The following is a 15,276-nucleotide window of genomic DNA, read 5'->3' as shown; positions in this document are numbered from 1 at the left end:
CTTGGGCATAGAATTCGTTAGTGACCATCAGGCGATCATCGGCCTGCGATCCAAGCTGATCAGCCTTTCGGCGGACGAGGCCATCCCTTCGATGAGAACTCTGGAAAATCACGTCGCCCTGAGTGTCTTGGAGGAAGAAGTGCGCGTTCCACCCCGTTCAAGCGTTATCGCCACCGTAGGCGCCACGAAAGCCATTAACGCTAGAGCCATCATCGAGGGGAACATGCAGTTGCTTTAGACCCAGAATCAGCATCGCAAGAGGCATCGGACATTTTCGCAATGGCCAGGCCGAAGTACTGCTGACTAATTTCAGCGAAGAATACCGGCACATTAACAGAGGAACGACGATTGCTTTCTTAGACGAAATATCTGACGTACGATACTCCTTCGCCCTCTCCGACCCCTCCGCAGAAGATTCGCGTGACCAAGAGAACTCGCCCACTTTCTACATCAACGCAGCCCTGCGCCGGAACAGACAAAACCAGATCTGCTTTGAAGCTACAGCGAGTGTTTTTCGTCATCGCTGAAGGTCCGACAAACGCCAATTGCAAAGCATCGCATATATTTATTTATTTTAATTATTTAAAATACCCTCAGGGCCATACGGCTTTATAGAGGGAAGTGGTTATACAAAGCAACAAAAGAAAGAAATATGAGCACAATATTACGGAAGTTTGCTAAATATACAGTGTTAGCTAATGCATCTAATGCATCTTGAAATAAACGGTGATCATTAATTAGTAACAGTGGTGCGGGAAGGTGGTTCCACTCGTCAGATGTCCGCGGTAAAAACGAATGAAAGTATGTTTTCGTTCTGCAGAATGGTATTCCAACCTTGTGGGCGTGATCCATCCGTGGTGACATGTACTGCGGAGGTGATATAAGTTCTTCGCGCAGGTAAGAATCGTGAAAAAGTTTATGAAAAGGCGAAGACGAAGTGCTCGACGACGGGACGCAGGGGATGGCAGACCGAGACTAGATTTCATGCCAGTTATGTTTGCAGTTCTGTTGTAGTTTGAGAGACTGAATCGAGCAGCTGTATTTTGGACCATCTCAAGTGAGTGCGTTAAGTTCTGGTGATAAGGATTCCATATCGATGCTGCGTATTCTAGTTTAGGCAACATTAGTGTTTTGTACAGTAACAGCTTCAGTGATGAAGGTGCTTTACCTAAGTTACGGCGAAGATATCCAAGTGTTTTGTTGGCTTTTCTAACGACATGTGTGACATGAGCAGTCCAAGTAAGGTCATTAGTAATGTGAATACCGTGGTATTTATAAGAATGTACCAGAGTGTAGAGACAAGCCGTTAAGTTGATAAGAGGGCACGTTAATAGTCACTCGAGACACACGCATAAATTTGTACTTGTTAACATTAGGGTCCATTAGCCAAGATTTACACCAGGTTGAGATGGAGTAGAGGTCGGATTGAAGCATTAGTATGTCACCATCGGATGTTATTCCCCTGAATATTACGCAGGTGTCGGCGAATAGATGAATGTGAGATGAAATGCAGGAGGGTAGATTGTTAATGTAAATAAGGAAAACAAGCGGACCGAGCACAGAGTCTTGCGGAACGCCGGAGTGAACCGCACTCGGATCTGAAGTGAGGTCATTAATGGAAACGAACTGTTGACGGTTCGACCGACCAGCACGCCCGACCTCTCCATCAAAGCCCGTACCGTGTGTCGCAGCGAGAACGACAAGCCATCCGGGACCAAGTGGAAGAAATGCTTCGCGACGGCGTCATCCAGCCTTCAAACAGCGCATGGCTTGCGTTACACCCATGGCTTGCGTTATATATATATACCCCACGAGAGGCGGCAGATTATCTTGCCCGATGGGGCGTTTCTGGAGCAAATACTGTGGGCCCCCAAGCTTTCGCACAAGTACGGGACAGGTCGCGGTAGAATCTGGGGGCGATCTAGAAAAGAATTGCTTGTCGTGATTTGTGTCAGGATTCGGTCAGGAGTCGATTTGTGAACCAACAACTCTATGGGCGTATACGCTACCCGGTCGCCCTTGCGAGTCTCAGTCATTTTCATTTGAAGCTTCGGGCCCTGCAGGTGTCCAAGACCCACTTGCTGGTCTAATGCTATCAAGTCGTCCACACCTAATGTAATTATGTGGTTGTTGTCTCCCTCCTAGAAGTCACAATGAACGAAATGACGACAGAAAAGGAAGAGTTTTGACTTTGAATTCCCCGAAACATGATTACCAGCACTACATTTTTTAATGAAATGTTGAAGTGTGTTGCAAATATGTTTACGTGGACCGCTCATTAGTTCGAAAAGTATGCTTTCGACGAATACGCTGCATATTTACAAAAGTATACGTTTTATACATTGCTAACATTCAAATGCGATTCTCCGAAACATTATTTCAAACACTAGGTTTTCCTACGACGGCTTGAAGAGTGCGGCAAATATCTTTACGAGGACTGACCATATATTAGAATTGAAGTATACTTTGGTGGGATTAATTTCATGTTTACGAAAGTACACTATTAATACACTGATGAGATGCTAAAACCGCATATATATTTTTCACTTATGTAAAACGGGCTTTAGGTAAGGCATTTTCGACAAATTTAAAAATATATATTTCAAGTGCCGAGCATGAAATTTCAGGAACCTTTTTCCTGCATAATCTTAGTGCGTTAATAGGTACAAACAATGTTCAAAATACAATATAAATATCTCGCCGTATATAAAAGACGTATTATTTTCGGTAAGGGCTGGCATATTGAACACGACTGTACATGGTGATTTTAATCCGTACGTAACGCGCTTCTGCTTGGTTGAGCCCAATCGGATGCTCTACGATGTGGAGCGCCATGAAAACGACATGCGTCGCTTATCCTATGGAGTGCCTCGTAAATACCTTTTGCCGCTGTCACTGGCAACTTCTACGTGAACGTAGAATTGTTAACGAGAACAGGTTGAACTTTAGGTTCACATGAATCTAGTACAACGTTAAATATAGTAAAAGTGCCCCATTCTAAAGCCGACTACAATCACCACCTGCACGTTGGCGCTCGCGAAGTGCGGGGGCTGGGACAATTTCTTCGCCGCGCCGCATATGCGGGGCGGCGCTGAGCGAAAGCCGTTCACGCACGGCAGGTGGCCGTTTCGCCCACCACCAGGCGCATCCTGGCCTGCCGACTCGGGTTCATGGACAATCAGGATGACCCACAAGGCGAAGAAGGAGCGCAGCCGTCGGCGACCAGCGAGGCCCAGATGGTGTCCGAGTTGCGAGAGGCCCAGCACGAGACGCGTAACCTCACTGCCAGCCTGGAGGCCCAGTTCAGGGCAGCCGACGCTGAGGTGGCCAAGGCGTTCGAGGCATCGCCACTCAGCAACGCCAGGTGGGCATCAAACGGTAATGTAAAGTGTGCGATCGCAACCGCCGGAGAAGTTTTTGTTCACCTGGTGCGAGCGGTTTCTAACGGCAGTAAGCATTCCCAACTTGTCACTATTATAACCTGCGGTTGAAGGAAAACACAGGAAATCTCGAGCGTATGCCCGTATAACAAGTGCATCATCCGAGCGGCCAAGCTTAAAGAGCAATAACCGTGTTCGGCCAATAATTGCGAGCTTAATCTACGCCTTAATTCTTCTGCATGCCCAGGTTCACCTTTTCCCGCAACGTCGAAGAAGACTTCCAGGCGTCATGGACGGGAGACGAGCGGCTGCGGCGGCCGCTGCTGGCCGAGCTGAAGCAGATCGACCACAAGTTCGAGAGCAAGATCAAAGACATCGACAAAGCACACAAGTTGGAGTGAGTGCCAGCAATAACAACATGAGACTGGGTTGCGTTAAAGGTCGTGGGAGACTAGCCGCGCACTGTGAGTTTGCTAATCGCCGTCAGCCTGCCTTCACTAGAATTCGTATCCCCTTGAGGAACTAATGCCCCCATATTTGTCAGTTTTTCAGTGTGAGAAGTGGTGGCTGTGTTGCAGTAAGCGCTACTGTTAGCTGCAGCTACACGCAAATTTGTCACATTATTGCCCATGGTTTGCAACAGTTATACAGAAAGCGCGCCAAAGGCGGAAGAAGAGGCCGAGGTTACGAGCTGTGTTGTTACATTGACGTAAGTGCTATTTTAGACAGTAAGATGGCGTTCTTTATCAAGTTTTCGCTAGTGTATGCCGCTAAACGCTAAGAAAATTGCCTCGATTAGAAGTTATATAAATATGCGTGCCAAGAGTTGTTTTAAGGGACAAACATGTGACATGGAAAATCGGGGCACATGTGTCCCAGAGCATATCTCTTCTCGTGTAGAGAAAGAATGCTTTCTCTATGTTCTGCCCTATGTTTAGGTACCAAAACAAATGAAAAAAAAAACACGTGATTAGATCTCTCACTGTAAGATATCTCTATATACCTGAATGGACATGCGCAATGCACTAAAATCGTGGCAAATTCGGGCACAGGAAGTAATATTCTGCAGCTGCTGTTTGATTTAATTTTATCTTAATGTATCATCACGTCCTTCTGCGGGGCCAGGCCACAGTAATTACAATTGAGACACGTGTGTAATCCATTCGCCTGCCGAGAATTGTGAAGCAGAAGCGTAACATCGTATTAAATATCAGCGAGACAGAGTGCTAGACTAGACAAACTGAAGGCGCCGATACGCGCCTTCAGTGTGTCTCGTCTCGTCCTCTGTCTGTGTTCGTAAGCGGTGGTTTTAATACGATGAATCACCACCAAACCGCCCAATCCTCAGTTCACCTGAGGTGTAACATGACATGAGGCGCCTCATATTGGCATTTGAGTAATGATGCTGCTGCGGGACAATGTCGTTGACAAAGAAGTGAGACTGGTGCCACTGGGAGACTGTTATATTGGTGAACTCATGCTCTGAAACAGAAAAAGGCATCTCCGTGGCGACGGGGCCAGCCAGTGCGCTTGCGGTCCGTCAAAGAATCGAATCATTACCGCTCTCGGTCTGCTTGGCGAAGAACTTTGTGGACATGGCGTGGATAGGACCTACGACAATTTTAACTCCTATAAAATAGTTATCGCTCGCAAAATAATAGTTTGATGATATTTGTTACGCCAGACCGAAGTCCTGCCCGGGCAGACGTTATGCCTGGGCCCTAACATTTAAGTTTAAGTGTGCCGTACTTACGTGATAATACAAAAACTCTGAACTTAGAGAAACACTACTCACATGTTCTTTGGTGATGATAGGACCTGTGAATTCAGCCCCGCGGAGAGACGAGCTAAATATTCGTCCATAGGGGCTAATATTGTGCTCACTGGCGTTCTCAATATGTGCATAAGGAGTGGGGCGTAACATAAGGAATTACTGTTGTATTTGGTGCATGTGGTTAATCAGTTGGGAAAATTATTACAGATAAATACGGAGCTACATTAAGCTAGGAGCAGCAGTTTGCTGTTAGGAGAGATTACTGACAGTAACCGCTGCTCTGGAGCGTGATAGCATACTGTCGGTACCATAGGACAAAAACTATGGGGATGCTTAAATCATTTCAAGAGTAGAACGCCACAGCATTATATTTCACATTTGTCTCAGATTCAGTTGCAGCTTCTCTATATTCGCGTCAATCCCTTCACAATTTTCTTCCATAACCACCGTATTCGTGCTGCAAGCTGCAGCAGCAGGTATCTGCTAGAACCCAGAAATTAGGACTTAGATCTAGAGACAAGGTTGCTTACAATCCCGTGGGCAGGTTGTAATAATTGTGACGTCACAATGTCACTTGAATTCTCTTTTGAATTTCGCCTCGGCCGTCCATGCGGTTTGGTGTGGCGACAACTCTAATGATATCGCAATAATAAGGAACTTTGAGAGCCTGTCCACCCCATCCCGCTCCTTCACATAAAAAAATACGAAAGTCTCGCTTTTTAATGAATGCAATTTTTTGAACGCATAGCATTTAGTGGGGCACCGTTTAAGCCGCTGGTACACTGCTGCGGCTCTAAGGAAGAGGCAGCGAGCCGTGAGTGAGAAGAAAGGGTATGAGTTGCTCTCTTGCTTCTATGTACGGAAATTTAAAGCATGCGGATCATTAACGGCCATTTTTGCACGAGTATATGCAGCTCCTCAAAAGGCGTCCAGAAGCAGTTTGAACGCCTTTGGAAGGTGCCAGTGAGAGAGCGATTTTTCCACATGCGATATGTGTTTGCTTGGTAAACGCGGGGTCTTCTCAGGGAGGAGCCAGCCGACTGGAACGCGGACGACTATGCCGTGGTGAACCATGTGCTTGAGCAGTACCCGAGTCACCTAGGCAACCGCAGGGCTCTCATTATGGACTGGCTGCGGAGGCATTTCAAGAAGCGCTCCATTCTAGACATCGTGAGTGGTGGCTACTCCATTAAGCGGGCATCCTACGGCCTGTAGTTTCCATTGGCTCATCAATGAAGGTAATACAAGCAGTTTGTAACTGTTTCCATGGCTCGTTGTTTTTACAGCCCCTGATTACGTCCGGCTGGTAGCTTTTCGCGTTAGTGCGAAACGCGCAACTCGTACCGCACAAAACTGCATCTTGCGGGAGACCTAGTGAATGCGTTGTTCCCCCCTGCCGAAGCGTGTCTTTTTGTTGCTGCGGTTGTTTTGGTGTAGCTTATCAAAATAATAATCTCCGTGCGCACGAGAAACTCATTGTAGATTCACACCTTCGTACAACTGGTTCAGAGAGTGCACCAAGTTATAGAGAAATTAGTTCTTTAAGATTTTGTAGTTATGCACGTGCTTTTACTGGCTTATGGTTTGGTTCATGGGGGTTTACCGTCCATAGCGACTAAGGCTATTGAGGAACGCCGTAGTGAAGGGCTTCAGAAATTTCGACCACCTAGGGTTTTTTAACGTGCACTGACATCGCACAGTATACGGACCTCTAGAATTTCGCCTCCATCGAAATTCCACCGCCGCGGCCGGGATGGAACCCGCGTCTTTCGGGTCAGCAGCCGAGCGCCATAACCACTGAGCCACCGCGGCTGCCTTGCGCGTGATTTACTGTAGCGTCAATAAATTGAAAGCAGTATTGTCGTCGTATAAATAGCCAGTCACAGAAGTCGTCCTTAACGCTGACGTTCTTCACGTGGCATATATTTTGATTGGCTGCATTCTGCAGAGAGACGTTAGCAAACAAGTACTAATATGCAGCCCTCTTCAAGGGGAAAAACATGGCGATGGGTTTGTGCGTAAAGTCGTAAAAAAAGACGATGCTGTATTGATAGATGTACCTTGTGACCTATATTTTCCTTCCAATTACTCATTTCTTTCAAGGTTAATAAAATTGGTAAAATATAGCACTGCCGCCTAACCAGATTTATCTCCATTGCAACCGAAATAAAGCAGCAGTTTTGGAAGCAATGTATATAGGTTAAAGAAAGAGATAACTTTATAAAATCGCTATTTCCCTGGCGGGCGCTAAAGTCCTGGAACAAACAATGACAGGGCACCTCAATAAGTAGAGACCTTATTTCTTCGCTTCGAAGCCATTACAAAAATTTCATATTAAAATCCTGTAGTAAAGCTTTCCAACCAGCATAAAGGTTAGGGAAATTCCGTAATCACTAGTTTACAATTTGCTTAACAGAAACAGTTAAAGGCTCAAATAGTGTATTTATGACAGGGGCGCAGCCAGCAGTATATTTGTTCTTTAAAGTGCCCTGTCATACATGTTACCTGTAACATCGCTCTTACTATCACGATTCTTTTTAAACCTTTAACTCTCGCCGGGCTCCACTTTTCATCGAGGGGCTGACTTTTTTTTTGCGTTTGGAGCTTGCCAACACATACTGGAATTTCGATCACGAAGCGTGCTCGTCGCGGTACCCACCTTAAAATGTAAATAACGCATGTGGCTTATCACAGCAGCAGGATTTTCAAGTACATGCACTGCTGGAATTTGCGAAGTATATTCGAAGTATACATGCACTGCGAACTACATGCGCTCGCAGCTCGGCTCCTACTCATGGAAGACAGCATTTATTTTGAAGCAATGCGATATGCCCTTGTGATGCAGTCAGCATAACTGCAGAACGTCTTTTACAGTAGACACGACGTGGTGAGTATATTCAATGCCATTTTCTCGCGCAGTCCACGTACATGACTTGGTGCCAAAACCAGCGATATCACCGGGACAAGGTGCAGTCGTGTCTGCAGGAGTGGGAGCGCTCCCGTGTTCAGTGGCTGGCTAAGGCCAAACAGGCCACGACGACAAGAAACGGTCCAGCGGGCACAGCGACCGCCTGGAGTGGGCCGCCCCAGCGGCGGAGGACCCTGCAGCATGTTGCGCTGCCACCGCCTCTGTCGCAACTGAAGAAGGTAACCGCGAGCCTGGTGATGCGAGGGTTCAGACGCGAACATGCATCACTCGCTCAACGATTGGTGCACATCAGTGCCTACCTTATATGACATGCATACTGATTGCAAACATGCTGGATGGAAGTAAGGCTATAAAGCAATTTCATTTGGCCGGGATGATTTGCAATCTGTGGTGCACGTATACCACTGCATCAGGTGCTGCGCAGTAAAACTAGCACTCCTCCTGCCCGCCGTTAAGTTACGCACAAACTGCATTCTTCCACAGTCCAGTCGCGCCATCAGGTGTTTCACAGAGAATCGCTCAATTAGTCGCAATTTTTTGCTTTCGATTAGCTTCAAATTATGGGCATTGCCTAGATTCGGTCTTGGCTGAAGGCTTTTGGGCCGCATGAGGAACAACCGCGCACTCCGCTAACATTAGAGGCAGCACGCAGAGTCTCAAGAGTGCATAGTCAGTTGGTGTATCAAACTCGGCGCAATACGGCAGCTGTTGCATCCAACGTTAAGTGATGCTATGTACTTCACCTCTTGGATAGTGACGCGATTCAGACGGAAGTAAGTCGAGATTCGTGCCACTGACCATAGCATCAGAAATAATGCTTTTATTCAATTACGCCGCATGATTCTGACCGGAAGTCACGAGGGTGTATTGTTTTAGAGTTCCGTTTTTATGACGTTCTGTTTTATAAGGTATCAATGCGGCATAACCGGGTAGCTATCTGGACGTGGTTCGAGCAGAAAATGATCAAGAAGCTAAAATACTATGATGACATGGAGTAGCATGCGAGCGTAGGAGGGTGTACTTTTGTGGACAACCACTCACGGTGTCTCAGTGGCTACAGCGCTGTGGCCTTAACCCTAAGGTTGTCAGTTCTATTACGTACCTCAACGGCTGCATTGAAATGTAAAGCTAACGCGAAATAGCCCGCGCTTTGAGAACCCCACTTCAGCGAGAACTCGTCTGCTTAAAACCCCACGGCCCTAAAGAGCATCCTTGTCCGTCGACATTCGAGCAATGAAAGTATACCCTACACCCTGCCTGCAGTGTTTTTCATGTTTACATTTACTCCGCGACGGGAGATAACTTGGGATATTTGTATAAAATGCTCGTTGCTGCACAGTTATTGTGTTTCACCTTTAGTGCTATTGCTGAGGTGATTTGTGTCCTTTGTTTGGTCGGTATGGTCGGAATGGGTCCGTGACTCTTAAGAACAGTTAGACTTTTCTTTCTCTATTCCGCTGAGATATCTTATCGCCGCATTTTATTCATACTAAACTTAAAGTCAGAACATTTTTATATTACTATATTATGTAACCATTGTCATTTGCTTCGTTTTGCGTTGTATTCCTGCCTCCTATGTGACAAAGTACCACCCCGTAGATGAGGTACTGCAGGATAGTTCTAATCATACAGAATTTCCCCACCTTTGTGTTGTCATGAATATCGTGTAGTTCATACTTGTTTTGTGTTTTTCCCACAATGGTACCTTGGTGGTTAAAGTAGAAGAAAATGACCCAAAAAGCGGTTTCATCAGTGTTTTTACTTTTTTCAAAGCCGTCTGAAATGAAGCTTGCTTTCCTGTTTTTACCTGGCCACAAATTTTTATTCATGGTAGTGTAGGCAGCCTGTATGAACGCCTCTCCATCAGTAAACGATGAGAATTCATGAAGTATCCATCAATCCACCAAGAAATGAGGAGGAAGTTCTGGTTAGCTTCAGAAATTTCAAGCGCGGCCGATGCCATATATGAAGCCGTTTTCATTAAAAATCCCAACTTTCCGGTAACTTTTGAGAAAAGGGGTAAGCGTCGTTAGTTTTCTTCCAGTGTAATCTGATGTAAGGAAGGTTCCTGCTTCAGAATAAGGCAGTTGATAACTCAACTTGCTATATCCCGAGATTCTTCTACCTTTCCTCCTCCTCCTCCTCCTCTACCCTTCGCGCTGTGTATGTGAGTCGAGCGCGAAGGTAAAGACTAAACGTCCTTGGTTTTTTCATTGCACAATAATATGACCACGAACACAGTTCATTTGCTTCCTCTCAACCTTCATTATTGCAATGCCCAGCCCAAGGCCCTTACAAAACAATAAGAGATAATGTTGGTGATGAAAATGAAGGTGACCACAGTGCCCGAACAAGAATCCCCCTCGCTTGCGCAGCCTGGACGCTTACCGCCGATAGAACCCGAGGCCAAAGACCAGCGCGCGCCGCGCCCAAGGGCTCGGGTGCGCATAGCACCGGCTCCTACCTCGATGACCTCGGGCGTCTCGCCGCCACCTGGATTGTTCAACTCGGGGCCGAAGCCGGCGTCGGCGCGTAGCAAGGCCGAGGAGCTCCACGAGGCCGAGCGGCGCGTGCTCGAGCAGCGCAACCACGAATGGCGCCTGCGCTCGCTGTCCACGGTGCGCGAGATCGAGGTGCTGCGCATGCGCAGAAAGCAGTCCATCGCAGCCACGGGCAACGAGGATACGCCTGATGCGCAGGAACTGGCCAAGGTGCAGCGACGACTCAACCTCGAGAGGTATATAGCTGCTCTTGAGAATGCGCAAGGACAGAGGGCGTTTCACTTACCTGACGCTACAGCGTTATAACACTCTTCTGGAGCCGAGGCTTAAAAATGCGGTATACCGCAGTTCGCTGAAACCAAAGACGTATTTCTTTTATACAAAAGCGGTTGACAAAATCATCAGGGCATTTAGCAATTTGCTAGTTTGGGCCCATACCTTACATTTGGCGTCGTAAGGCGCAAGTAACAGTTTTCACGTCGCGCCGAATAATGTAATGAACTGAGGCTAATTCATAAAATATTGTAATACTCATGATCACCCCGAGCGCGTTTAGTGCAGTTGCTTAGAAACAGCCGAAGACTTCACTGCGCTCTGGCGGCACATTGCTGTAGCGCTCTCGGCCGTCGTCTAATGGCGAATGTTGCGAATAGATGCGGCAGAACCATGCATCGGTTAGCGTTACTGTACTGGCTCTCTATAGGCTCGCTGCGGGAGCCAGAGTTTGACCAGAGTCCTTGATAACCGCTTTATGGTCATGGATCTTCTGAACTCTATGGGAGAGCTTGGTGAGAAAGCAGCCGCAGTGCAGCATGGTGGCAATTGCAACCACCCCGTTTCGACGGTGACGCCATCTTCCATCGGACCATCCATCCATCCATCCGCCGGTCCGTCCGTCGTTATCGAGCATGGTTTGGCGAGCGGCGGTGCGGGAGGCCGCCTAATTGCGTAGAAAGCGACATTTCGCGGTGCGTTGTTGTGTTGTCCTAGCTGTTTATGTGCGTGAGTGTGTGAATACGAATGTTTGTGAGAACGAGCTACCGCACTCTTCGAACGATGCCTTCGTCTCCTGTGACGGGCTGACGCTGCGGCTGCAGGAGCAACGACGAAAAGCTGTCCCTTTTTCGTTTCCTGTCTGACACTGAACTGCAAGAGAAGTGGAGGTGCGTCTTCCCCTGAAAAGAGGCCGGTGGCTTCTATTTCGTTTCCTCGAGCGTGGCTGCTTGTGTGAAACATTTCGATCACATGGACATCTTTGGGCAAGACGAGTTCGTAGATTCACTGAATGGGGACGTTGTGCGTCTGCAACGTGAACTACTTGAGCTGAATCCTGGCGTTCCTACGATATTCGAAGGTCTCCCACAATACCTAACCAAGCCTAAACCACGTTCTCTGCCATTATCCAAGCGATGCCGTATCGCGTCAGATGCCTGCACATCAGTGGAAACTTCGGATAGCCCGTGCCCGAACTACTCGGCCGTCGACGGCGCTACAGCAGCACGTAATGACGGCGAGTCTGTGTAAGCTCGGATCGCTAGCTAGTTTCAACGGGTCAATCTTTGAAATGTTAAAATAAGCCTCTGGTTAGATTTACACCTTTGCATTTTCTTCCAGACCCTCTATAAACTATGCATTGCGGTTTGGCCAAAGCCTGTAAAACTATAAAATTGTTGTGCAAATTTTTTTTTTCCGAACAGTACAGGATTCGCAGCTTCGCGACTGTAGGTGCAAAACGTCCGGCCAGTGGAGGCAAAATTTTGATCAAGTAAAAGCCACTATGATCACGCTTCTTTCGGTGCTCTTCGTAGTAGATGTTAATAAACTGTTCATTATGTTGAAGACATTCGGTTTTTGATTTCCTCTATGTACACCGCGTAAGGTAGCAATGGGTAAACTGCGAAATAATGTACAGGACTACGTTAAAGAAGACCGTGGTACGGTGTTGTACATGCCCAAGCACGTCACAGTTCAAAAAGGCGTTATTCGAAATGGATCGCGGCAGTTAGCGGTACCCTGCTGTGATATCGTCACTCTACAAAAAGCGGCACCCTGCTGTTAAAATGACAAACCTACGTCTGACGAGAATTGCCTTTTATAAGCCCAAGAGATGCTCAAGTGAAAATACCGATCGTTGCGCAAGCATCGCGAGCGCAATCCAGTGCACTGTGCTTCCGAATGGTGAACGCCGTGGTGCCAGGCTTACCAACAGCCAGCGAGACGTTCTGACGTGTTCTCCGCCGACAGTGGCAGGCGCTTAGCCATGCATCAAACCTCCCATTAAAATCCCACGCCGGATGAGGCTCAACGTTCCGTACAATAACACAGCGTAGTGTTAAACCTGCACCGAAACCACGCGAGCGACCAAAGCGCAGAACAAATCTTACGAGTGCAATCTGCGATCGCGACCCTTGCGTTATCACACACTGTGTTGAGGTCACATGTATATGGAGGTTAGTGAGCACACCGAATATTTAAGCAACTTACAGTGTCCCATTAAGCACGACAAGTTTCTATGCAGCAGCCAGCCTTGGCACTCCCGGTAGCGCTGTTTGCCCACATAAGCATCACGGAGGCTATGGTGAACGAACCGCAGTGGTACAGGGCCCGCGTTTGAATTTCGCATAAAATATTAAATAGTCTAAGTAATAGCGTATGGTGAAAACACGCGAAAAGCCACTGGTGCGGCCTGCCGCTCGCTGCTCCACGATCGGCGGTGGCGACCCCAGCGGGCGCTTTTTGTCCCCAAACGAAACTTCGGCGCAAGTTACACCGCCAAAGGACTCTGGTTTGATGTTTGGTTTTCCTGCGCTGCTCGCGCCTTTATTGTCCAAACGCGATCACGCGGTTCAAAAGGGCCTATGCATCCAGGAGAAGCCAAGAACTCCACATAATTTAGCACTGCGGTGTTCCTGAATGTTCACTGGTTTCTCTGTCTTTTCCAGCATTTTGTTTTGTCCGAGTGCGCATAAGCCGTAAAGATACCTTTTTGTACAAAGTACATGCAATTTTACGACTCTTTTTCTCTAACCTGTGAAATGAGAGCGCTTGTAACTTCTGGCATTTACAAAGGATGACGAAAACCATCTAAAGGACAAGTGTGATGTTCGTAATTCATGCAGACAGGTCTTGGTGCAGCCGACGTGTAGCAAAAACTGCCTTTCAAAGCAACAATATTTCGTCTGGAATAAAATTTCGGAAACCGCGGATTGAGCCTGCACCTGCTATAGCCGCTGCATCAAGCATGCCTCCAGCATAAAAGAGTTTCTGTTTTCCTTCATTACTTCCATGCACAGGAAGGCAATATGGCGGACATCTTTGGTTACAGGCGCGAAAACAGACACAACACAAGGCAGAAAGACGGGACGTAGTGCTACTCACAATTGATTTATTTGAAGGCAAAACGGACAAATATATGCCATCTTACACACAAGGAATACTATCATCTTCAGCATTGGTATGATAGCGAACGATTGGAAAAGTTGTTCTCAGCCTTATACAAAGATATGGACGTTTCGCTGAGGCAGATGCTTCCTTTCTTTGCAATGTAAAAAGCTTCTATTAATTCCCTGGCTTTTGTATCTTTTCTTTTTGATAGAATTCGCCCACCGGAAAAACATGGCTCCCAAGTGCGTGACGGGCAGGACATTATATGTTTAGGCATATTTAGGCCATCTGTTTCATGCTCAACGTTTCTTTCGTGTTCCATGATTCACTCGTTAATGCAGCGCCCAGTTTGCCCTATATGGGAGCGGCCGCACGACAGGGGAATTTCATAGAAAGCACCTTCGGCGCAACTTCATGAATGATCGCCCATGTTTGGTGCCACCATGCCACCATGGCACCAAACATGGGCGATCATTCATGAAGTTGCGCCGAAGGTGTTTTCTATGAAATTCCCCTCTCGTGCGGCCGCTCCCATATAGGGAAAACTGGGCGCTGCATTAACGAGCGAATAATGGAACACGAAAGAAACGTTGAGCATGATAAAGATGGCCTAAATATGCCTAAACATATAATGTCCTGCCCGTCACGCACTTAGGAGCCATGTTTTTCCGGTGGGCGAATTCTATCAAAAAGAAAAGATACAAAAGCCAGGGAATTAATAGAAGCTTTTTACATTGCAAAGAAAGGAAGCATTTGCCTCAGCGAAACGTCCATATCTTTGTATAAGGCTGAGAACAACTTTTCCAATAGTTCGCTATCATACCAATGCTGAAGATGATAGTATTCCTTGTGTGTAAGTTGGTATATATTTCTCCGTGTTGCCTTCAAATAAATCAGTTGTGAGTGGCGCTCCGTCCCGTCTTTCTGCCTTTTGCTGTGTCGGTTTTCGCGCCTTTAATCAAAGATGTAAAGTTACCAACTTGACCAGCAAGACGTTCTTTTAAAATATGGCGGACATATGCGGAACTCTGGCGCCTGTGGGCAGCGCAATGGTCCCCGCCCTGGTTGTCGCGTATGGAATCACAGTGAATACTGTACTATTTACTCATTAGCGTACCCCCAAGCGGAGGCATACGACACCGAATTCAAGTATACAAGTATGCAGCTTTTTCCGGTACTCAGGTGCAGAAAAAAAATTCATCCGGTTCGGGGACTCGAGCCCAGGATCACCGCAACAGTTTAAGGATTCTATATGGAAAAGTTGTATAGCTTTGCTTCGTAGCATTACGGCTGCGCTTGGGTAGATGC

The 15,276-nt window shown here is 47.1% G+C and overlaps 1 protein-coding gene across 1 annotated transcript in view; it reads left to right on the top strand.

Annotated features, from left to right (window-relative positions):
- The window catches only part of LOC144124575 (uncharacterized), a 102,932-nt gene that overhangs the window by 87,245 nt on the left and 411 nt on the right, over positions 1-15,276 (top strand). The window contains exons 5-9 of the mRNA XM_077657319.1: positions 3,143-3,364; positions 3,628-3,777; positions 6,180-6,324; positions 8,074-8,301; positions 10,459-10,820. Of these exons, the coding sequence (XP_077513445.1) occupies positions 3,143-3,364; positions 3,628-3,777; positions 6,180-6,324; positions 8,074-8,301; positions 10,459-10,820 (1,107 nt within the window). The remainder of the gene's footprint in view (positions 1-3,142; positions 3,365-3,627; positions 3,778-6,179; positions 6,325-8,073; positions 8,302-10,458; positions 10,821-15,276) is intronic.

This window comes from Amblyomma americanum, chromosome 3 (assembly GCF_052857255.1).
Source record: "Amblyomma americanum isolate KBUSLIRL-KWMA chromosome 3, ASM5285725v1, whole genome shotgun sequence".
NCBI lineage: Eukaryota > Metazoa > Arthropoda > Arachnida > Ixodida > Ixodidae > Amblyomma > Amblyomma americanum.
The sequence above is the reverse complement of the archived record's forward strand: the minus strand, read 5'-3'. Positions and strand labels throughout refer to the sequence as shown.